This window comes from Mandrillus leucophaeus, unplaced genomic scaffold, assembly GCF_000951045.1.
Source record: "Mandrillus leucophaeus isolate KB7577 unplaced genomic scaffold, Mleu.le_1.0 Scaffold75, whole genome shotgun sequence".
In the NCBI taxonomy this organism is placed as follows: domain Eukaryota; kingdom Metazoa; phylum Chordata; class Mammalia; order Primates; family Cercopithecidae; genus Mandrillus; species Mandrillus leucophaeus.
Genome location: NW_012108141.1, coordinates 2,702,597 through 2,725,455, shown reverse-complemented (window position 1 = coordinate 2,725,455; position 22,859 = coordinate 2,702,597). Strand labels below are relative to the sequence as shown.

The 22,859-nt window shown below is 41.0% G+C and overlaps 2 protein-coding genes across 2 annotated transcripts in view; both read right to left on the bottom strand.

Moving 5' to 3' along the window:
- SHROOM3 (shroom family member 3) overlaps positions 1–22,859 on the bottom strand; it is a 349,912-nt gene that overhangs the window by 98,159 nt on the left and 228,894 nt on the right. The gene's annotated exons all lie outside the window — the stretch shown is intronic.
- LOC105529150 (small ubiquitin-related modifier 2-like) lies at positions 16,307–21,638 on the bottom strand. The gene is made up of 3 exons (XM_011966237.1): positions 21,552–21,638; positions 16,857–16,948; positions 16,307–16,487 (listed from the first exon to the last, which is right to left on the bottom strand). Exons 1-3 carry the CDS (start codon positions 21,636–21,638, stop codon positions 16,307–16,309), a joined length of 360 nt encoding a protein of 119 aa, XP_011821627.1.

The following is a 22,859-nucleotide window of genomic DNA, read 5'->3' as shown; positions in this document are numbered from 1 at the left end:
CTTAGCTTGCAGGCCGCATGTGGCCCAGGATGTCTTTCAATGTGGTCTTAAACAAATTCATGAACTTTCTTAAAACATTATGAGATTTTTTTGTGATTTTTTTTGTTTTGTTTTTTAGCTCATCACCTATCGTTAGTGTTAGTGTATTTTAGGTGTGGCCCAAGACAGTTCTTCTTCTCCAGTGTGTCCCAGGGAAGCCAAAAGATTGGACACCCCTGCTCTATACTGTTCTTTTCAATGTTGACACCTTAGAGAAACAATGTCTATGTATAAGTTGAAAGTCAGTTTTAGGAACTATTTAATGACCAATATAAACAACACACTACAAAGAAAGAACACACTTGAAATATAGATTGTTTGCTTAGGAGAGAAAATATTAGGAGGAACAAATGATGTGCTGCTTTCTCAAATGGGTGTTGGGGTTTAGTGTGAACAATATATAACTTCTAGCATAATATTCACTTTAATAAATATTTTGATTTTTTTGGAACCACTCACAACAAAATGAAAAACAAGTGAACAACCATCCTAGGTGTCCTAGGATAAGATGTTAAAATGGAAACTTTAGGGAAATGCATTCAAGGCCACGCCAACCCCTTAGAAATGATCTATTTCATGTAGTGAACATGAAGGAGGAAAACCAGAATTTCTTTCAGCGTCTCAGAGTTACTTTGTCTTTTCAAATGCCTTTTAACATGTCTATCACAGTATTTTCCCTTAAATAGGCCAGTGAGCCCCCAGATCTTCTGAGCTGATACCTGCCTCACCCTCTCTCTGGATAAAGTCTCTTTGGTTGGCAGCTATTTCACAGCGACCAAAGCACCTCCAGGTTTTCTGTTGTTCTTTATAGTTCCAGGACTAGGGTCCCAAGTAAAGGCCTTAATGCATCCTGGCTGTTATCCTGAAAGCTACATAGGATCTTGCACAGGTGAGAACCCAAAGAAAAGAGAGAGGAGGACTAGGTAGGTGCGAGTTATTCACTATCTATGCCACTACCAAAGTATGTTAGCACAGCAGTCAACTACAATGTGCATGGAGCCTGTATCAAACCTGTATAGGTTTAAACAGAGGCAAAAAGGTTAGGAAAAAACATAGCAACAATACTAGCAGAATGAGGCCTACAGGGATAGCCTCAGAGGGTGAAGGTAGCCAGCAAGTTCTTGTCCTCGTGGAGATACGGGACACAAAGGACCCTGTCAAGGCGATGGTGGTCACTGGTTAAATAACAGTCACTCAGGTCAGCAGCCCCAAGTCATAAAGGAGACAAGAATTGACAGCATTCTTTTGGGGAAGTCTTGGTTGAAAGACTGGAAATGCATCATGTAAATTGGAAGCAACCTAAATGTTCATGTAGAAAATGGTACATTCATTGCAAAGGATATTATGCAGCATTTAAAGTGAAAGAGGGGGGTCCTATATGTGCTGACACGGAGAGATGTCCACATTATCTAGTGAAAAAGCTTCCCATTTGCTGTCTACATCCACCAGTACATACAATATTTGTTACACGTTTTATAAATATCCAGAAAAACTTCAAGGAGGAAATGCTAAACTATTGTGGCATTGCAGGGAAAAGAATTCTGGGTGATAAATAAAAATTTATCATTTGTTTTAAACACTTCTATAGACTTTGAGGATTTTTTAAAAACAAGAACTATGATTTACTCTTTGAATTACATTTGTAAAATAAACATTTTAATAATTTTAAAAAGCATCCTGGGTTCTAAAGAGTTCCATCAAATAAGTTAATTTTGATTAACTGAATATTTTACTTTCTGCCTACCCGTTTCTATTCCTTTCTTATGCTGAGGCATAAGACAACCCAAGAAAAATGTTCAGAGTCAAAACTCGACTGAACTGTCGCACCTTGAGGGTAAAGGCAATTTCCCAAGAGCCTGGGTCCTCCAAGGCTAACAGAGAAAGAAAGAAGAAAAGATAGAAAATGAAAAACAGAGAAGGGGAAGAAAGAGAGAGAAGGCCAGGTGCGGTGGCTCACGCCTGTAATCCCAGCACTTTAGGAGGCCGAAGTGGGCGGATCATGAGGTCAGGAGATCGAGACCATCCTAACACAGTGAAACCCCGTCTCTACTAAAAATACAAAAAATTAGCCGGGTGTAGTGGCGGGCGCCTGTAGTCCCAGCTACTCCGGGGGCTGAGGCAGGAGAATGGCGTGAACCCGGGAGGCGGAGCTTGCAGTGAGCCAAGATGGCACCACTGCACTCCAGTCTGGGCGACAGAGGGGGACTCCACCTCAAAAAAAAAAAAAAAAAAAAAAAAAAAAGAAAGAGAGAGAGAGAAGAGGGGGGAGGAATGGGGAATGGGGAATGGGGAAGAGAGAAGGTGAAAGAATGAGGGAAATTCGCTGGAGGGTAAAGGCAGCGAGGGAGGTCAGGAGAAACACTATAAAGAGAAAAAGCAAACTTCTGTGAACGAGAATTTGTGCGAGAACACAAATGTTACATTACCCCAAGGAAGAACACACACCAGGCTGTTAATATAAGTTACCTGGGAAAGGTGGGGCAGGGAAATGATTAACTTTATGGTTTCATTTATGTTGTGTTCTAGTTATCTGTTACAACATCAAATAAAATTTTTTTAAAAATAAAACACATGCATATAGATGATTATGAAAAAGAAAAAAAAAAACTAGTTGGCAAAACTACCTTGATTGTAACTTGGGCATGTCACAGCCTAAAACTTCTACCCTTCACCTACATTCATGGGCAGATAAATATGATATTTGTTATCAGAGGCTTTTATGTAACATGGTAAAACAAGGGCTTTCAGATAAAATTTTAATGGAAAACTGTGAAATTCCAGAAGTTATCAGATTTATATGCCACCAGCATCTTGGATGGCACTATCTAGAAAAGTAAATAAAAATCAGTTATTACTGCATTGACTGGTAAAAACTGTCCACACTGGTCACTGCTCACATATGCACATTTTCCTCATTTGTCATTGCTATGTCATGTCACCAACCACATTACACCTTTTTCTTTCCTGGAGACAAGGAATTAATTTCTTTGCCTAGAATAATTTGACAGCATAATATAAGGAGAGCTCAGTGCTAGACATGACTTAGATAATCATCAAACTTTTCATTCCACTTACATTTTAGCCGGCAGAGTATCATTCAGGAAGTTTCAAAATAGCTTAAGATAAGGGAATTTTCTCATTCTCCGTTTTTTTTTTTTTTTTCCTTCTTATCTTCCTTTCTCTCTCCTTGACCCATTTCAATTCAACTGCCACCTACTAAGAACCTGTTATATGCCAGGGATAGGGATATCAAGACGGATGAAGTCCAACCCTAACTTCAAGGAACTCACAGTGTGGTGGAAAACCCAGGTATCTAAAGAAATGATTTCAGTCCCATGTGCTAAGGATGGTGGAGTGTGGTGGTCAAAAGTGTGGACTGAATTCAAGATCTTGCCTGCTGGGGGTGAGGTCGGTTGATCTCACTAAGCCTCAGTTTTTCCTCTGTGAAAATGGTAATTACATCTTCCACAGAAGGTTTTTATAAAAATTAATATGGGATAATCATTGAGTGTGTGTCTGGGGGCAAGGTAAGAGTGAGATATTAACTGCTTACTCATAACATTGATTTTTCCAGTAACCTTCATCTTTCCTCCCAGTCAGTGTCATTCACTGACCAAAGAAAAACAAGGGAACACAACAGAACTCATAGAACAAAGGAATCCAGGCGCCAGACTTAAGGAGTGCAAGAATACTCAATTAGAGCCAGTTTTTCTTCCCAGCAGACGTTACAGCTTTCTAGGACTGAAGAAGAAAGGCAAGGAGAGCCAGAGGGAAAGTGGAGGGGAGTTAGGAGTCTTATGTGGGGTAAGATGGAAGCTCCAGAGAGGCAGAGAGAGTTGAGGGCACAAAGGATGTAGGCCCTGGTCCCAGGCAATACTCCGGAGAACTGGCTCAGTCCAGAGTCCCTGCGAGCCCAGCATAGAGTGGTAAAGAAAGAAATGACTGTGTGGCGCGCCTGGGCTGGAGAGAGTGTCATGCCTTCCACCAATCTTTCCAGTCCAGAGTGGTTCAGGAGAGGCAAACTGCTTCTGGTAAGCCAAGAGGGCACAGATTCCTAATCCATCTGAAAAGGCTGCGGATACCAACACCCCAACACCAGACACCAACCAGACACTAGCATGGGGAATGGTGACAAGAATACCAAAGGTTCAATCTCATCCAGACACACACACACACACACACACACACACACACACACATACCCTAGACTCTGCCTAAGCCTCTTACAACTTTGCTGCAACCCCAGGAGCTAGAGGGGATCCTGAATTGGCTGATATAAGTTTCTGTCTTCCAGCTGAACGAGGTCTCAAAATAGAAATTATGGTCAGTTTTTTTTTTAAAGAAACAGTTACATTTCTCACTTAATTATTTCTGTGGTTCACTATTTGTACCTAGCAAACATGCTAAGTGTTCAATACTTAACATGTGTGAAAATGGTAATTACATCTTCCACAGAAGGTTTTTATAAAAATTAATATGGGATAATCATATCCCATGCCTGGCACATGACAGCTGAAAATAGTAGCTATCATAATTTTGATAAATAGTTCTATGTGTTGGTAGCAAGCAGAGGAGAAGATATTTATGTCAGGGAAGGATGTGCAGGACATGTTTGGGAGAGGTCCTGAAGGATGTGCATGAACTTGCTAACTAAGAGGAGGGGAGGAATAGTTCAGGGCAGAAAGTTTGAAGATCTCAAAGCATCAAACAGCACAGGCCAATTGTGGAACTGCAAGTAATATCACTAGGGCATGGGCAGGTGGCAGTTGATAATAGATGGAAAGGCAGATGATGGAAAATAATGGCCCTTTAGGCCATCTTCAAGATCTAGACTTTATATTGTAGGCAAAGAGAAATCACTAAAACTTTTACATCAGTGTCATGATCGGATCTGCACTGTTCAAGATGCCATGCTGACAGCATGTTGAGGATATTGAGTGGGAGGTGCCGGGCTCATTGATTTTGATCGTAATGACTTTGTCACCAAGGTGGAATCCCATTTCAGTTGAAACAGCATTGCATCATGATTAAAAGTGTAGTCTCTGAAGCAGAATATGTAAATTTGAGTCCTGGCTGCAGTGCTTATGATGTGACCTTGTGCTGACCACTTACTCCATGAAGCAGCTTTCTCATCTATAAAATGAGAGCTAAACATTGAATCTGAATCACAGAGTTGCTGAAGTTCTAGATGTAATACTTTAGATGAAGCACTTAGGACAGTCTCTGCCATAAAGGAAGTGCTTATTGAATTTTAGCTCTTATTAATCAGGCAGCACTTAACATGAATGGGGGTGAGTGATGATTATGTGGGAGAAATAGGGTAATGTCTTTCACTTGTGGTATTTATTTAAATTTTGGTCCCCAAGCAAAATTTCAGAGAAGAAAATCCACTTTGTAAATTCACTTGTAAAAGGTACAGGTCAAGCTGCAATCCAAACAACAAAAAACCTCACCAGCTTGAAACTGATTCTGGCTGTTTGCGCTGGAGAAAGTGTTTTTCCTTTTCAACCTTGAAGCTCTCAACAGGGTTGACGTGAATTACTAACAGCTGCCACCTCCTATTAGTGGCAACAACCTTCTGGAAGAAGGTGAAGTGTGCTTGGTATGTGAAGGGCATTTGACTCTTTGAAAAAGACATGTGATCTAGGCGACAATGAGTACTGATGGCCCAGAATCCTGAAAGGTAAAACTCCATGAGTGACAGCTCCTTAACAGCATGGGTTCAACTGGAGTGCATTCAAATACTGGTAGGTCCTTGTCACTGAGGAGAAAGTGCCTGGTGAGCATGGGGAGGTGGTGTGTGCAGGGTGGACAGGCTGAGCTGGATGGCATTCAGAACCTAACCTGTGCCTGAGCAGAAGTGAGAATATTATTTTCTGTTGAGACAAGTGAGTATTTTAATTGATGATGTCCAAAAACCACAAGACTTAAGGACTGAAATCTTTTCTGGGGTATAATCCCATATGTTCTAATGGAAGCTTTTTTTTTTTTCTTCTAGAAAAATATTCATGTTTTAACGACATAGATGAAGTTAAGTAAAGGCTTGGGGGAGGTATGAGGAAGGGGAAGCATAGAAGATTTAGGCATGGAATTCGGTGCAGTTCCTATCCTTGGCTTGTAATTTGTATTTTAACAAATACTGCTTCCCTGTCTGAGAAGCTGCCTGATGACTGGGTGGGGAAAAAGAGTCAGGGAAACAGTGTAGGAGATAACGAGATGAAAAGGAAGAAAGACTAGGCCAGAGTAGACCTGGGATGGAAGACACTAGCATGCCTGGAGGGCAGTGGGTGGGGGATTTTAAGACTAGATTGAGGTATCTGACTCTAATCTTATGTGATAAGTAAGGAGACGGGAGAACTAGAAATAGAGAAAGGTGACACTGTCATAAATTGGCATGCAAGTTGAACAAATGACTTATAGAAATCTGTTTTAATGACTGATAGCATCATGTTTTTCCATTGCTACAAACTTACCACTTATTTATTAAGAACTGCTTCGCTGACCAAGAGAATCATCAAAGACACCAAAAATGATTTCTTCATAACAAGAAAAAACATCAACAAGAAAACTAAAATTACTTTTAAAAAATTGCTCATTGATTTGGCACTTCATGTCTTTGCATCATATTCGAATTTTGGGCCTTTCAAAAAGGACCTGTGATTACTCTTATTCATAGCATCAAAATACCCATCCGACTGACTTAGTTGTCTTCTTAACACTTTGGTATATGAAGTCTTGACTACATATATTGAAATGTCATCAACATTGCCATACACTGCTTTAAAAAAAAACCAAAGTGCTATGAAAGTGAAACTTCAAGAGATAAAAGCAAGAAAAGTTGCTAGGGTAAAACTAATTGGGGTTCCTGAAATGCAAATGGCTTCCTTTGATGATTTACTCCTACTGAGGTCCAGACAATATGATATTGAATGTCTACAAATTTTCTAAAAGGGGCTAAGTCTTATTTGGTGCTCTATGTAAGAAAAAAAAAAAAAAAACAAACAAAAACCCTTATGCTTACTTGTAAACCTTAATATTTATGTTTGAAAAGAAAAATTTTCCATTAGCTAGTTGGCAGTTTCACTGGACTTGAAGTGCTGGCCTCCTTGGCTCTCAAAGGAAAAACAGAAATTAAATGTAGCTCCTGTTTACTTTTTTTGGCAGTCTCACTTAAATTATTGATTTAAAAATCTAATTCGCCTCTCTTATTCTTTAAAACCTACAAACAATGTGCTTCTAAAAGGGATTCTAGCCAGTAACCACCATGATAACTCTTCAGAGTACTTAATTTTCTCAGATCTCTTTCATTTGCCTCAAATCACACATTTTATTTTAGACTTTCACGAGTAGATTCAAGCAAGAGGAAAATTTTTCTTGACTTTCCAGTTTATTTGCTTTTAAGCACAACTTTCTCCCCGTAGGTGTTCAGGAAACTGTTCTACTCCAACCCGGATGTGAGTGTTATTCCACATACTTTAGCGCTTTTGCCTAGAAACCAGAAGATAAGATGGGGGGAAAGTATGTTTTTAAAGTTCTTATAGTCAGCACATTTGGGCGGTGTCCAACATGTGCTTGTATCGGCCAAAGGCAAGAAGATAACAGAGTCCTGAGCAGATTCTAGCAGGCTCTTGGCTGCCATTTCTTGATTGTAGACCAAAATCATGGCAATACAGACAGACACACTTGCCCACAAAGAGCTGCGCCATAGTCTATTGGTAAGAGAAGCAGCCACCATGTATTTTGTGCCGCCTGGCCATTCACCTCGTCTGGTTATTTATATACCTTTTTTCTAATTTTTACAATAATACCTTAAGGTAGCTATTATCAGTCCTGTTTTATAGAAGAGAAAATGAAGCTCAGCTTTCAAGTAACTTCCCAAGGTCCAACAGTAAAGAAGGCAGAGAATGAAGACTCAGAGAAGCCTGCCCAACTGCAAAGCCCATGCTTTTCTCTCACACCACGCTGGTGTGACAGAACCAAGATGTGCTGTAGGTTAAACTATTTTAAGAAGAGGACAAAGTTTGCTATCTCCCAGAGGGTAAAGGAAAGTGGACACATTCATTCTCTGCAGGCAAAGACTTTATTCCCATTCAGGGCACTAAGAAAAACCAAGCTACATATAAACCCTTTTTACCTCATAAGTCTAAAGGGGGATGGACAAAGCCCCAGATGTCTCCAGAATGATTTTTCCTCAGTAAATGGGAATTTATTCAAATTTTCCTTAAAAATTGTACCTTTTCACATAACTTTGCCTGATTTCATCCTAATTTGCTAAGCTATAAGCATCAGAGTTTTTCTTTTTTCTTTTCTTTTCTTTCTCTCTCTCTTTTTTTTTTTTTTTAGACGGAGTCTCGCTCTGTCGCCCAGGCTGGAATGCAGTGGTGCGATCTCGGCTCATCGCAAGCTCCGCCTCCCGAGTTCACACCATTCTTCTGCCTCAGCCTCCCGAGTAGCTGGGACTACAGGCGCCCGCCACCACGCCTGGCTAATTTTTGTATTTTTAGTAGAGACGGGGTTTCACTGTGTTAGCCAGGATGGTCTCGATCTCCAAGGGTCAGAGTTTTTCTAACCACCTTTAATGAGTCAAATAATTACCATTTTACAAGCATGTCCTGGTTTCCCTCCATTTTCCTTTGTCTGAGTTTCAGTCCTTTCCTTAACACCAATCTCTGCAATGGAATTCTAGCCAATCTCCCAGGACCTGCAAAATATATTCCTTTCTCAATGAAATGCCTCTGATCCTCATCCAAAAGCAACTTCTCTCTCTTCTAAGTGTTCAAAACTGCATCATTCAATAATCTACTATAGCCTTTATCACATTTTTACTTTAATAAAGCTATTGATACTGTTAAAACAAAAATATTCCCCCCTAGATGAAGTGGGTTAGGAGCAGGGATTCTGCCTCATTCATCTCTGATACCACATGGTGAGTAGCACACACAGGTATGGTTGAATTCATGTTCCTAGGACACTAGACACATGCCCATCACCTCATTTTTATAAGGCTAGGTTGTCCTCCTTGTCCCCCTTTGTTTTTGTAAGTCCCATTCTTGCAAGATCTTTTCTCAATTGCTCTAGCCATTTTTTCCATGAATTTATGAACCAAATTTTTGGTGCTTATCATAAAACTGCTGAGAAGCATATGTGTATGCCCTGTATTCCCAACGAGATCTACTCCTGGGGCTAATTTATCTGAATATTATTCTTGCTACTGACAACAACTTCCATTTATTGGCCAGTGTCTCAGGCAGTCTGCTGAGTGTTTTATTTTCTTTATCCTGTTTAATCCCTTGAATAACTTTAGGGTCCCCTGACTTTGTTCCTCAGCCTGTATCAGCTCTCAGCCTTCTCTACTATCATCTATGTACTTACTTACCTATCTATCCTCTAACTACGTATCTATTGATTGATTGATGACAGGGTCTCACCCTGTCACCCAGGCTGGATTACAGTGGCATGATCACAGCTCACTCTAGCCTCAAAGGGATCCCTGGGCTTAAGGGATTCTTCTGCCTCAGACTCCTGAGTAAGTGAGACTACAGGCACACATCATCATGACCAGCTAATTTTTAAATTTTTTATAAAAATGGCGCCTCTATGTTGCCTAGGCTGGTCTTGAACTCCTGGCCTCAGGTGATCCTCCCATCTTGGCTTTCCAAAGTGCTGGGATTATGGGCGTCAGCCATTGTGCCTGGCCTCTACTTATAATAGACTCCAGGATTTTGACAACTAGACAGTAAGATTCTTGAGGGAAGGAACTACATCTTTCTTACTCATCTGGGTGCCTACAGTGTCTAGTACAAGGCATGGTAGATAACAGATCTCCAATAAATATTCCTTTGGAGGGTTGAAACTACTGAGATCACAAAACAAATAATGCTTTCAAAACTGTTTTTAGAAATACCAGTGGTACTTCAATATGATGAATTAACAAGTGAGAACCCTGGTTCTGTCAGTATGGGAGTTGCCAGGTTAAGAATTCTGCTTTTTATCCCCTCATAAATGGGTGTGTTTTCACCGGGACTAATAAGCATCTGGACTTTGAGCTTCCCTCCCACCCCCTACCCATACCCCACCTTGTTTATCTCTGGTCTGTGTTCATATTCATGTCTGAAGGGAACAATGGTCTCTTCCTCATGCATAGGAACGAATAAATCTGACAGAACCTAAAAGCATACCCAGAGGAAACTGTCTAAGTCCATGATTTATATCCCTGGTTTTCTTATTAACTAACTGCCAGACTTCAGAAAACTGGAGCCAACCCAAGAAGGACCCCTGGCAGCTGGTATGAACCCTAAGACCAGAGACTAGTATGCCACAGTTGCTGAAGAGTGAGGGTAATGGGGAGGATGAGCGGGGAGAAGGTAAGAAATGGCTTCTAAAAACTTGACATGGCCAGGTATGGTGGCTGACGCCTGTAATCCCAGCACTTTGGGAGGCCGAGGCGGGAGGATCGCTTGAACCCAGAAGTTCAAGATCAGCCTGGACAACATGGAGAAACCCTGGCTCTACAAAAAAATGCAAAAATTAGCCGGGCATGGTGATGTGTGCCTGTAGTCCCAGCTACTTGGGAGGCTGAGGTGGGAGGATCACTTGAGCCTGGGAGGCGGAGGTTGCAGTGAGCTGAGATTGTGCCAGCCTGGGCAACAAAGCAAGACCCTGTGTTAAAACAAAATAACAAAAAAAAACAAAAAAAGAAAAGAAAAATGAAAGGAAGGAAGGAAGGAAGGAAGGAAGGAAGGAAGGGAGGGAGGGAGGGAGGGAGGAAGGAAGGAAGAAAAAGAAAAAGAAAGAAAGAAAGAAAAGAAAGAAAGAAAGAAGAAAAGAAAAGGAAAGGAAAGAAGGAAAAAGAAAGAGAGAGAGAGAGAAGAAAAGAAATTTGACATATGATCTAGGAAAAAAGGCTTATTCTGCTTCCTACTATTAGAGGACAACTCAACCTCAATCCTCATGTTATGAGGAGTCAGAGAGGTGGCTAAAGGTTCAAGGATGTGAATGATTTCCTCTCTCACCTACCTGAAAATGTGTAGGAGAGAAGAAAAGATAAATAACCTGTAGAAATATAAGATCACTGTTCATAGAAAACAGTATCTCTTATATTAAAAATACTTAAAATTTTTGACTTCTTGATATATGAATTGATGAAAACATTATACAGAATCAGAAGAGTCCAACTTTTTAATTCTAATTTAAAAACAACAGTAAGGCTGGGCATGGTGGCTCGTGCCTGTAATCCTAGCACTTTGGGAAGTGGAGATGGGACGTTTACTTGAGGCCAGGAGTTCCAGACCAGCCTGGTCAACATAGCAAGACCCATCTCTACAAAAGAAAAAAAAAGTAGCTGGGTGTGGTGGCACATGCCTGTAGTCCTAGCTACCTGGGAGTCTGAGGCAGGAGGATCACTTGACCCCAGGAGTTCAATGTTACAGTAAGCTATGATTGTGCCACTGCGTGGTAGCTTAGGCAACAAAGTGAGACCCTGTCTCAAAATAAACAAATAAATAAATATTTTTAAAAACAACAGTAAAGTGGGGACACAGGAGTTGTTTAATGGATATAGAGTTTCAGTTTTGCAAGATGAAAAAGTTCAGGAGATCTATTGTACCACAATGTGAATATACTTAACACTACTGAATTGCATGCTTATAAGTGGTGAAGGTGGTAAATTTTATGTTATGTGTTTTTCATCACAATTAAAAAAATTTTTTAACAAAAACACAGTAAAGAACAAGTATGAAAAAGAAGAAAATAGCCAAATTCAGAGGAAAATACACTTGCTCAATTTGGCTGCTATTTAAACCCTACCCCACTGCTCCACCCTTGCCTTTTTTCTCTCAGCAAGCTGCCTAGCAGTTAACCTTAAATATCCTTTCTCTTTATGTGGACAAAAAGGACAAAAAATAGAAGAATATAAGACTACAGAAGCAGAGAGGAGAACTGTGGATCTTCTTCAGAAAAAAATCTTTCTTTCTAAACCATTGACCAATAAGATTATTTTTTAAATTACCTTGGTATAATACATAAGGGCAAAAGAAGCTTTTGAAGACCCAGATAAGACTATATTAAGTCGCTAATCACACAGTGTGATTCCAACTCAAGTCTGATAGAGATTCATAGAGCTAACAGTTGAAGACAGTCATGGCGACAGACAAAATGAGAAGCTTAAGGAACCCAACTCAATTACTTATTACCTGGGCTACCTACCCACCCTCACCCCATCCCACTTTTTCTTTCTTATCCAGTGGGGAGGCTAAACTGTTTATATTGACTGATTTAATTCAGGAAGGGACTTTAAAAAAAAAAAATCTGCCCTAGTTCTGAGTTTGTTTTTGAAATGGGTGTTTCTTGATCAAAGTGACAGACAGCAAATGTTGTTTTGATGTATGCTCCCTTTAGCTTGGAAATTTGGGGGGAAGAGAACTTTTTTAAGGGTCATGAGGCAGAATCCCCTTAAGGCAAGTAATATTTTTTCACCAAATTAAAATGCAGGTATCCTTTACAAAATAGTAAAATAGAACTAGCTTTTCTTTGGGGAGTAAATAAGTTTCAAGTCAACTTGCCACACAGTTTGAGCTTACTGTCTCTATCAAAAGAAGCTGGTGAACAGAGAGAAACAGGGTATTCTTTTTTGTTTTGTTTTGTTTTTGTCCCTAACTTGAAGTAACAGAATAAGTTCCAGTAAAAATAATTTAATTAAAACATTTAAGATATATGCCTGCTGAAGCAATATCTTCAATGTCAACAATAGGGATAGAATTATTCTCTGGTTTTCTTTTCTCTCTGAAAATATTACCTTAGTTTATTTTAGCCAAATGACCTTAGCACTTTGTAGGCATATCACTTCATTGTTAATCTCATTTATAGAATTAGACTGGAAAATCTTGCTATGTTCATTTTTTTTAGAGGGATAAATCATCTTGACTTTCTTTCTCACTGTGTCCTTCATGGAAATTGTATATAAAGCTCCTGTTTCCTAACTCTGAAAAACACCCTTTCCCTTAAATGTGGGGGGCCATGGTATCACATAAGTAACAAAAGTCAATACAGGTTGGGTATCCCTAATCCAAAAATCTGAAATCCATACTGCTCCAAAATCTGAAACGTTTTGAGCACTGACGTGATGCTCAAAGGAAATTTTCACTGGGGCACTGTGGATTTTGGATTTTTCGGTTAGGGATGCTCAACTGGTAAATATATAATGCAAACATACCAAAATCAAAAAAAAAATCTGAAATCCAAAACACTTCTAGTCCCAAGCATGTAGGATAAGAGATACTCAACCTGTATTGGCTCAACCTGTCTCTCTCTGGATGTTTCTGGCTGTTCATTCACCTAACATGTTTTATTAACATGTTTTATTGTGCATCTCTTTTCCATGGGAACTGTGTGATGAAATCTGTCTGGCAGGCTGGGGAACTATAGGAAGGCCCCCTAAACTGGAACTGAGGGAGTACAAAAGGATTCTAAACAGAGATATAGAGATTAAATGGGAGTTGGGTTAGCAAAGAGAATGAAGAGGGCTGGCAGACCTAGGAAAGGGAAGATGCCAGTATGGATGGAGGAGAGCACGAAGGAGGAAGTGGCTACGGTTGGCACACGCAGCCTGGGCACAAAGGCCCCACCAGCCCCAGATACACAGCTACAGTCAGGTCCTGGTTAGGAGTTTGAAGTTTATCCAAAAGGCAACTGGAAGCCATTGAAAGTTTTTAAGCAGAGGGACAGGATCAGATCTGCAATCTTGAAGGATCACTATGGTTGTGGTGGACACTGATGGAGTGGGGCAAGGCCAGAGGTAGGGAGAACAGTCAGGGCACAGCCATGGGAGTACAACCTGGAGGTGATGTTGGCCCCTCTATTGCCAGCATGTAAGCTCCATGAGGCCAGGGGTCTGCTTGGTTTGTTTACTATACCTCAAGCATCTAGGAAAGTGCCTGGCACATAGTAGGTGGTCAAATGTTTGTTGAACAAACAAATAAATAGGTTAAACTAGAGTAATAGCAGAGGGGATTAAAAGAGGTGAGGACAGGGAGAAAAATTAGAAAGTGGAGTGGATAGGTCTTGTTAATCTTTCTTGAAACTCTTTTATTTTTATTTATTTTTTTGATACAGGGTCTCACTCTGTCACCCAGCCTGGGGTGCAGTGGCATGATCTCAGCTCACTGTGACCTCCCAGGCTCAAGTGATCCTCCCACTTCAATCTCCCAAGTATCTGAGACCACAGGCATGCACCACCATGCCCTGCTAATTTTTGTATTTTTAGTAGAGAGAGGGTTTTACCATGTTGCCCAGGGTGGTCTCAAGTTCCTGAGCTCAAGTGATCCACTCACCTTGGCCTCCCAAAGTGCTAGGATTACAGGCATGTGCCACTGCACCTAGCCAAAATCTCTTTCTTGATTTATACAGTTATGCCCTTTGCTTTTCTTTCTATAATAAATCTGTTTGACTCAATATAAAATATTTAAGTTATTTTTCAAATAACATGCCTTTTTAATTCAATGATTTTTAGCAAATGGATAGAGTTTTGCAACCATCACCATAATTCAGGTTTAGGACATTTTCATCACCCCCAAAATTCCCTCAGGCCCAATCCCTGCACCCACCCCTAACCCAGGCATCACTGGTCTCCTTTTTGTCTCTAGAGATTTTCCTTTTCTAGATATTTCAAATAACTTGAATCACAATATGTAATCTTTTGTGTCTGGCTTCCTTTACTTAGTATAATGTTTTTGAGATCCATTCATTTTGCAGCATGTTTCAATAGTTAATTCCTGTTTATTGTAGAATAGTATTCTATTGTATAGAAATACAATATTTTATTTATCCATTTACAAGTTGATGAACACTTGGATTATTCCCACATTTGGTCTATGATGAATAATTCTGCTTTGAACATTTGTGTAAAAGTCTTGGAGTGGACAGACAGAGGCCTTGTTAATTTTTATTAGATGTGTGAGGCTGTGAGAAAAACAAAGGGGGCAAGGAAGATGCCCAGATTTCAAGCTTGGCAACTAATGAGTGATGATACCTAATTCACAGAAATGGGGAAGACTAGAAAGAGAGCAGCTTTGATGAGAAAGATGACCTCAGTCTGAAGTAAGTGCCTATGAGATATGGTGTGGGTGTGCCCAGTTGGCGGGTAGGCACATGGATGTGGAACCTTAGTTTCCTTAAAACATCTAACAAAGTTAGGCCCAGTTTTGAGCAGCATGTCCCGTGTTTAAGATGCATTCCTCAGGCATAATAAAAACAATTCTCTGTGACTTAGGCTCACCTCTATATAAATCTGACCAGAGAAATTCATGTAACATCCCACATACTCGTTTTGGTTTGCACAACAATTATTTTTTTCATTTTAAGCAAAAAGTTTATTTAAACAAGATATTTGAAGGGCAAAGTATCTAGGATTCTCTTTTTTTGTTTGTTTGTTTGTTTTTGTTTTTGTTTTTTTTTGAGACAGAGGCTTGCTCTGTCGCAGTGTAGTGGCCCGATCTCAGCTCACTGCAACCTCCGCTTCCCGGGTTCAAGCGATTCTCCTGCCTCAGCCTCCCAAGTAGCTGTGATTACAGGCACACCCAGCTAATTTTTTGTATTTTTAGTAGAGACAGGGTTTTACCATGTTGGCCAGGCTGGTTTCGAACTACTGACCTCAAGTGATCTGCCTGCCTCGACCTCCCAAAGTGCTAGGATTTCAGGTGTGAGCCACTGAGCCCAGCCATAAGATTCCTTTTTTGTTTGTTTGTTTTAGAGTAATTTATCCCTACTTAAAGACAGATTCCCCTACATGTAAGAGCTACGTACAAAAAAGTTATAAAACTGTCCTTGGTTTAAGAAGGATAAATGAAAAACATTAAAATTCTCCAATTGAACAAGGTATGCAAGGATTTTTATGTTTTTTTTTTTTGTTGTTGTTGTTAAAACAGTAAAAGCAAAATAACTTACCAGAATAGAAAGATAAGAGCTGAATGAGCATGCCACTAAAGGAGAAAGGGGGCATTTTCACAGAGTCAGTATTTTTCCCTATCCCATCTCCATGTGATGTCAATCAAAACATACCATTGGCTGTTTAGTTAAAAAAACGCAATGTGCTTGTGCACATATACCAGTTACTTTATGTGCAATAAAGGAACGGGGAAGGGGGAAATTAAATAATAGAGAAAACTATACTGTAGTAGTCAGGATTTGGTGGAACCAAATTGCAGTTTTCTAATTGAGAATGTCATGTTGGTCTGAAAAGAAGAGTTCTGGAGTAATGAAGCAGGTTCCCTTCTCAGTAGACACCTCCCGTCTGCTGTTGGAACGCATCAATTGTATCTTCATCCTCTAGTTCAAACTTTGCAGGTGTGTCTGTTTCATTGATTTGTTGCCTGTCAAATCGGAATCTGATTGGCCTCACTGGCAATCCCTGTCGTTCACAATACGCTTTCATTAGTTTACTAAGTGATGTATGCCTCTTTGTTTTTTGTTCGTTTGTTTGTTTTTGTTTTTTGTTTTGTTTTGTTTTGTTTTTTTGAGACAGAGTTTCGCTCTTGTCGCCCCAGCTGGAGTGCAATAGCGCAATCTTGGCCCACTGCAACCTCTGCCTCCTGGGTTCAAGCAATTCTCCTACCTCAGCCTCCTGAGTAGCTAGGACTACAGACGTGTGCTACTACGTCTGGCTAATTTTTTTTTTATTTTTTTATTTTTTGTATTTTTAGTAGAGATGGGATTTCACCATTTTGGCCAGTCTGGTCTCGAACTCCTCACCTCAGGTGATCTGCCTGCCTCAGCCTCCCAAAGTGCTAAGATTACAAGTGTGAGCTACTGCGCCCAACCTATGCCTTTTAATCTTAAACTGCACCACAGAACCATCCTGCCCCACCACCTTCAAATTAATATGATCGTTGTTCTCAGTCTTGACTCCTTCCTTGGGCTTTTCGCCATGGCAAGCGCCGGAGTCTCCTCAGCTGCCACTTCACAAAAGAGGTACCAGGTTCTCACCGAACGAGCACACAAGCAGCACCAGGAGCTGCAGAAGGAGGCTGCAGCGGTGGACAAGAGAGAGGGTGCCATTATATGCTCCCTCCCCCCACCCTGCGTGCACCTGCACAACTTTTTTTTTTTTTTTTTTTTGAGACGGAGCCTCCCTCTGTCACTCAGGCTGAAGGGCAGTGGTGTGATCCTGGCTCACTGCAACCTCCGCCTCCCTGCAACCTCTGCCTCCCCGGTTCAAGCGATTCGCCTGCCTCAGCCTTCCGAGTAGCTAGGACTACAGGCGGGCGCCACCACACCCAGCTAATTTTTTTGTATTTTTAGTAGAGGCGGGGTTTCAGCATGTTGGCCAGGATGGTCTCGATCTCCTGCCCTCGTGATCCACCCGCCTTAGCAAAGTGCTGGAATTACAGGCGTGAGCCACCGCACCCAGCCAACAATTTTAATAACATCTTCTATTTGCTTAACATTTCCCCTTTAAACAAATTGTTGTAAAGAATACGTAACAGGCTGGGCATGATGGCTCATGCCTGTAATCCCAGTACTTTGGGAGGCTGAGGAGGAAGGATCACTTGAGCCCATGAGTTGAAGACCAGCAACAGTGTGAGACTTTGTTTCTACAAAAAATAATTTAAAAATTAGCTGGGCATGATGGCACATCCCTGTAGTCCCAGCTACTCAGGGGGCTGAGGTGGGAGGATCGCCTGAGCCCTGGAGGTTGAGGCTGCAGTAAGCGGTAATTACATCACTGCATCCAGCATAGGTGACAGAGTCGGAAACTGTCTAAACAAAACAAAACAAAAGAAAAAAACCAGCCTACATAACATAAAGTGAACCATCTTAACCACATGTAAGTGTACAGTCCAGGGGCATTAAGTACATTCATGTTGTTGTACAACCATCACCAGCATTTATCCACAGAACTCTCTTCCTCTTGTAAAACTGAAACTTTGTATTTGCTGAACAATTATTGTCCAATTCTCCCACTCCCCAGCCCCTGGCAACCACCAGTCTACTTTCTGTTTCTATGAATTTGACTATTCTAGGTAACTTGTATAAGTGGAATTACACTGCATTTTTCCTTTTGTGACCGGCTTATTTCACTTAGCATAACATCCCCAAAGTTCACCTATGCCATATTCTATAAAAGGATTTCATTCCTTTTGAAGGCAGAATAATAGGCCATTGAATGTTTATACCACAGTTTATTGATTTGTCCCTCCATGGACACTTGGGTTGCTTCCACCCTTTGTCTATCGTGAATGATGCTGCGATGAACATGGGTATGCAGATACCTCTGAGTCCCTGCCTGCTTTGTATTTCCTTTTAAGAAATTAAGATACAAGAATTGAAAGATCTTTATCATACTTCATATAACATCATCCCACATTCTCATTTTGGTTTGCACTACAATTTCAATAACATCTATTTGCTTAGCATTTCCTCTTCTTAAAAAAAGTGTTGTAAAGAACACATAACAGGCCAGGCATGATTGCTTATGCCTGTAATTCCAGCACTTTGGGAGGCTAAGGAGGGAGGATCATTTGAGCCTACAAGTTCAAGACCAGCTAAGGCAACAGAGTGAGACTTTGTTTCTGCAAAAAATAATTTAAAAATTAGTTGGGCACAGTGGTGTATGCCTGTAGTCCCACCTACTCAGGGGGCTGAGTTGGGAGGATCATTTGAGCCCTGGAGGTTGAGGCTGCAGCGAGCCGTGATTACACCAGGCAAGCTGTAATCTGTTAATGCATCTGAATAGACGTAATCACATGAACAAGTCCAAGATTAAACCTGCAAAGCTTCAGCTGCAATGAGTGAGGCCAGAACTTTCTGCAGCTTTGATACTGGGGTATCACTGGACTTTTCTTAAACACTAGACCGACAATGCAGAAAATTACTCTTTTTTTTAAGGACTTTAGAGGTACCACTATAAGTCAACAAACACTTCAGCCCCAAATTTTCCTCATAAAATTTTCTTTTTTTCCCAGTAATCCACAGGGGTCCTAAAGGTGACCCAGTCTTGTTTGGTTTTGTGATAAAAGTGTTCAGCTGGAACGTCCTAATGCACTTAAAGATTTCTGTAGTATGCCAGGTCAGGTAGGTCAGCATAGATGCAGTGGAACTTGCTGGGCAGTGCTTATCAGGGAATGAAGGTATGGCGTGGGGTCAGGATGTCACGCCTGATGGCAGAGAGAAAGATTAGATACACACCAGCAAAGAAGAGAGAGAGGTTTTGAATTTTATGGTACAAAAAAGGATGCAAGCCAGGTCCTAACTCCATCAACTTGAATCTGTTTCTCAAAACAACTGTTTTCCACAGATGAACAAAGCAGGCAGCTCATGGAAACTACCAGAACAGGACAATGTTTCTATTCTATTGGGATCATGAGAGACAGATGAAAGTGCCAGGAATCAAGTTAATAAAATAAGTAAGCCCCAAACATCACAAAACACCATTTTAATTATTGTAGATGTGGCAAAAAGCAGCCAAATCCATAGAACAGTCCAGCACTCCAGGCAAAGCCTTGAATTTCACCACTGCTGGTGCAGGAAATCTGTATGGATCTGGGCTCTCTTCCAGATGACTGGTTCTTTTGACAGTCCAAGTCCAAGTACAAAGAACTCTTGGAATGCCACAGCTTCCTGGTACACCTTCCCAGGTGCCCCACCCTCAACTGGTATTGAGGGTGGGTCAAGAAATCAAACACAAGCTATCAATGGCAGAGAGATAGGAGATAAAAAAAAAAAAAAAAACCATGGATCCCAGCCAGGCCACATGGCATGAGTGAGTACTTCATAGGCAAAACTGCAGCCAAGTTGAGGTAGTTCCACAGTTGGAGGCCTGAGGCAGAGGCTAACTGTACTCAAGTTCATCAGAAGTCCTGGTACTATTGTGTACACAAAAAACCCATCCCACCTATTTGTGGATGGTATTGCCAGCTGTGGAAACCCTGGTAAGAACTGTAAAATCCTTAGAACCCCTTTGAGGTGGGAATCCTTCCCTCCAAGTCAAGGTTGGAGGCACATCTGAATCACTTGGAAGCCTTTTTTTTTTAATATATATATTTTTGAGATGTGGTCTCACTGTGTTGCCCAGGCTGGTCATAAACTCCTGGGGTCAAGTGATCTGCCCACCTCGGCCTCCCAAAGTGCTAGGATTACAGGCAAAAGCCACCGTGCTGGATCACCTGGAAGCCTTTAAAACCAAAGTGCAGCCGGAGGGTGTGGAAGAGGGAAATGGGAAGTTTTTAGTGTGTATAGAGTTTCAGTTTTGCAGGATAAAAAAGTTATCAAGCTCGATTGCACAATAACTTTTATATACTTAACATTATTGAACTATATACTTAAAGCTGGTTAAGATGACAAATTTAATGTATGTGTGTATGTGTGTGTGTGTGTGTTTGCCACAATAAAACAATACAACAGGAACAAAAGCATAAAGACCCAGAGGCCCAGGACCAACCTCAAATCAACTGAATCAGAATTTCTGGGGATGAATGGCAGGCATCATCATCATCATGACTATTTTAATTGTAGCACAGGCATCATTATTTTTAAAAGCTTTCAAGATCATTGTCCTGTGCAGCTAAGATTGAGAATCACAACTATTAATCAATGAAAGATTCTGGCTGCATAAACTCAATAATTATTATCAATTAACAACTGCCTGCATTCATTTCATATGGCTACACAGATGTTCTCCAAAGAAGTCAGGTTCAGTAAGCCCTTTAGATAAGAAAGTGGCTTTTCTAGGCAAACTCTTTGACTTCACAAATACCAGATGTTTTATTCACTGAAAGTCAGAACTTTCTGAGGAGTAAGCTGGCACATAAGGAAAGGGATACTTTTTGAAATTACATGAATGCTGACAGCCAGGAGGATCCCATGTGGTAACTGACTATGGGCCTATACAGCAAGTATTCTTTCAATTAAGCCAGACTTAGAGCCAGCAAGTAGTTCACCCGCTTTGAAAATCTGGTTTATTATTTTCAACTGCCAGGAAATGAGAGCCAAACACACTTGGTATGTATAGGCCAGATAAGAAGTTATTCGAACAGTCAGACCAGGTGTCTCAGAACTGCAGCTTGGGGTGAGGCAGGTGTCATGACTCAAGTTCCTACAGAGACCAAGAAGGTAAATGGGGAAAGTGAACCAGCTGGACCGTGGCCACTGAAGGCCTTGTGTCCTGTTTAAAAGGACCACTCTAACCCAACTGTTACACTGCAGAAAGTGGGTCCACTGCTACCTGAGTTCCCAACTTTTCAGAAAAATGCTGGACATCTGGATGTTTATGTAAAGTTTTCCAATTTTAAAATATTGGGGAAAAAATTAATCCAATTAAAAACCAAAGCTGTGTGCAGCAGTGTGCACCTATAATTCCAGCTACTCAGGAGGCTGAGGGAGGAGGATCACTTTAGCCCAGGAGTTCAGCCTGAGCAACATAGTGAGACCCCATCTCCAAATCAACAAGAACAACAACAATCTATGGGCCAAACAAAGCACAGCTTCACCAGAGATTGAGCTTGTTTGCTGCTGGTTATTACCTCTGGTGTATAGCAACAAGGAAACCTGGATTTTAGTCTTGACTTAGCAAGTTGTGTAGCTTCACAACCAACTTCTCTGGAATCCATCTTGAAAAATAAAAGGCTTATGAGAGTATCTTGAATGTCAGGCCTATGATTACTTATTCTCTATTAGGGAGAAATGCAGGGTCCCCAGGTTGAATGAGATTTCAAACACAAACACACAACCAAGAAATCCTAAGATCTTAACATCTAGGCATGAACATGCCAGACCCAATGGCTCCTTTCTACCCAGTTGGTTTCAAGCTGACAAAACACAACTTTTCTTTCTTTTTTTTTTTTTTTTTTTTTTTTTTTTTTTTTTTTTTTGAGATGGAGTCTTGCTCTGTCACCCAGGCTGGAGTGCAGTGGCCGGATCTCAGCTCACTGCAAGCTCCGCCTCCCGGGTTTACGCCATTCTCCTGCCTCAGCCTCCCGAGTAGCTGGGACTACAGGCGCCCGCCACCTCGCCCGGCTAGTTTTTTTGTATTTTTTAGTAGAGACGGAGTTTCACCGTATTAGCCAGGATAGTCTCGATCTCCTGACCTCGTGATCCGCCCGTCTCGGCCTCCCAAAGTGCTGGGATTACAGGCTTGAGCCACCGTGCCCGGCCAAAATACAACTTTTCTTGGAATAGATTTAGCCAGTTTAAAAATTTTGATTTGGAACTCTCTATGCATGATTTTCAATAAATGTTTTCTAGATTTCCAGAGACTTTCATGGTGATTTAAATTACCAAACCTCAAAGTCCCCTTATAGGATTAGACACTCTCTAGAAGCAAGAAGTGATGAGAGTGTAGTAGACAGTGTTCTAGGCTAGGAATCTAGAGACATGGCTCTCTGTAACCAACTCTGTGAATCTCTCTCTCTCTCCCCCTCCCTCTCTCCCTCTCTCTCCCTCTCCCTCTCCCTCTCCCTCTCCCTCTCCCTCTGCCTCAGATAGGGTCTTGTTTTGTTACCCAGGCTGGAGCGCAGTATCACAATCATAGCCCACTGCAGCCTCGAACTCCTAGGCTCAAGCAGTCCTTCTGCCTCAGCCTCTCAAGTAGCTCGAACCACAGGAGTGCAATTACTGAAACTACAGTAGGTACGCTTCTTTAGAAGGAAAATATACATGAATTCTTAAGCAACTAGATAATGAAAAGTGATCCTGATTTTACGGCTTCATCATGGACTGCTATGGTAGGCAGAATTCTGAAGATGGCCTAAGATTCCTATCCCCTAGTTATTCAAACATTGATTGTGAAGGGAAAGTGCAGATGCAATTAAAGTCCCAAGTCAATGAATCTT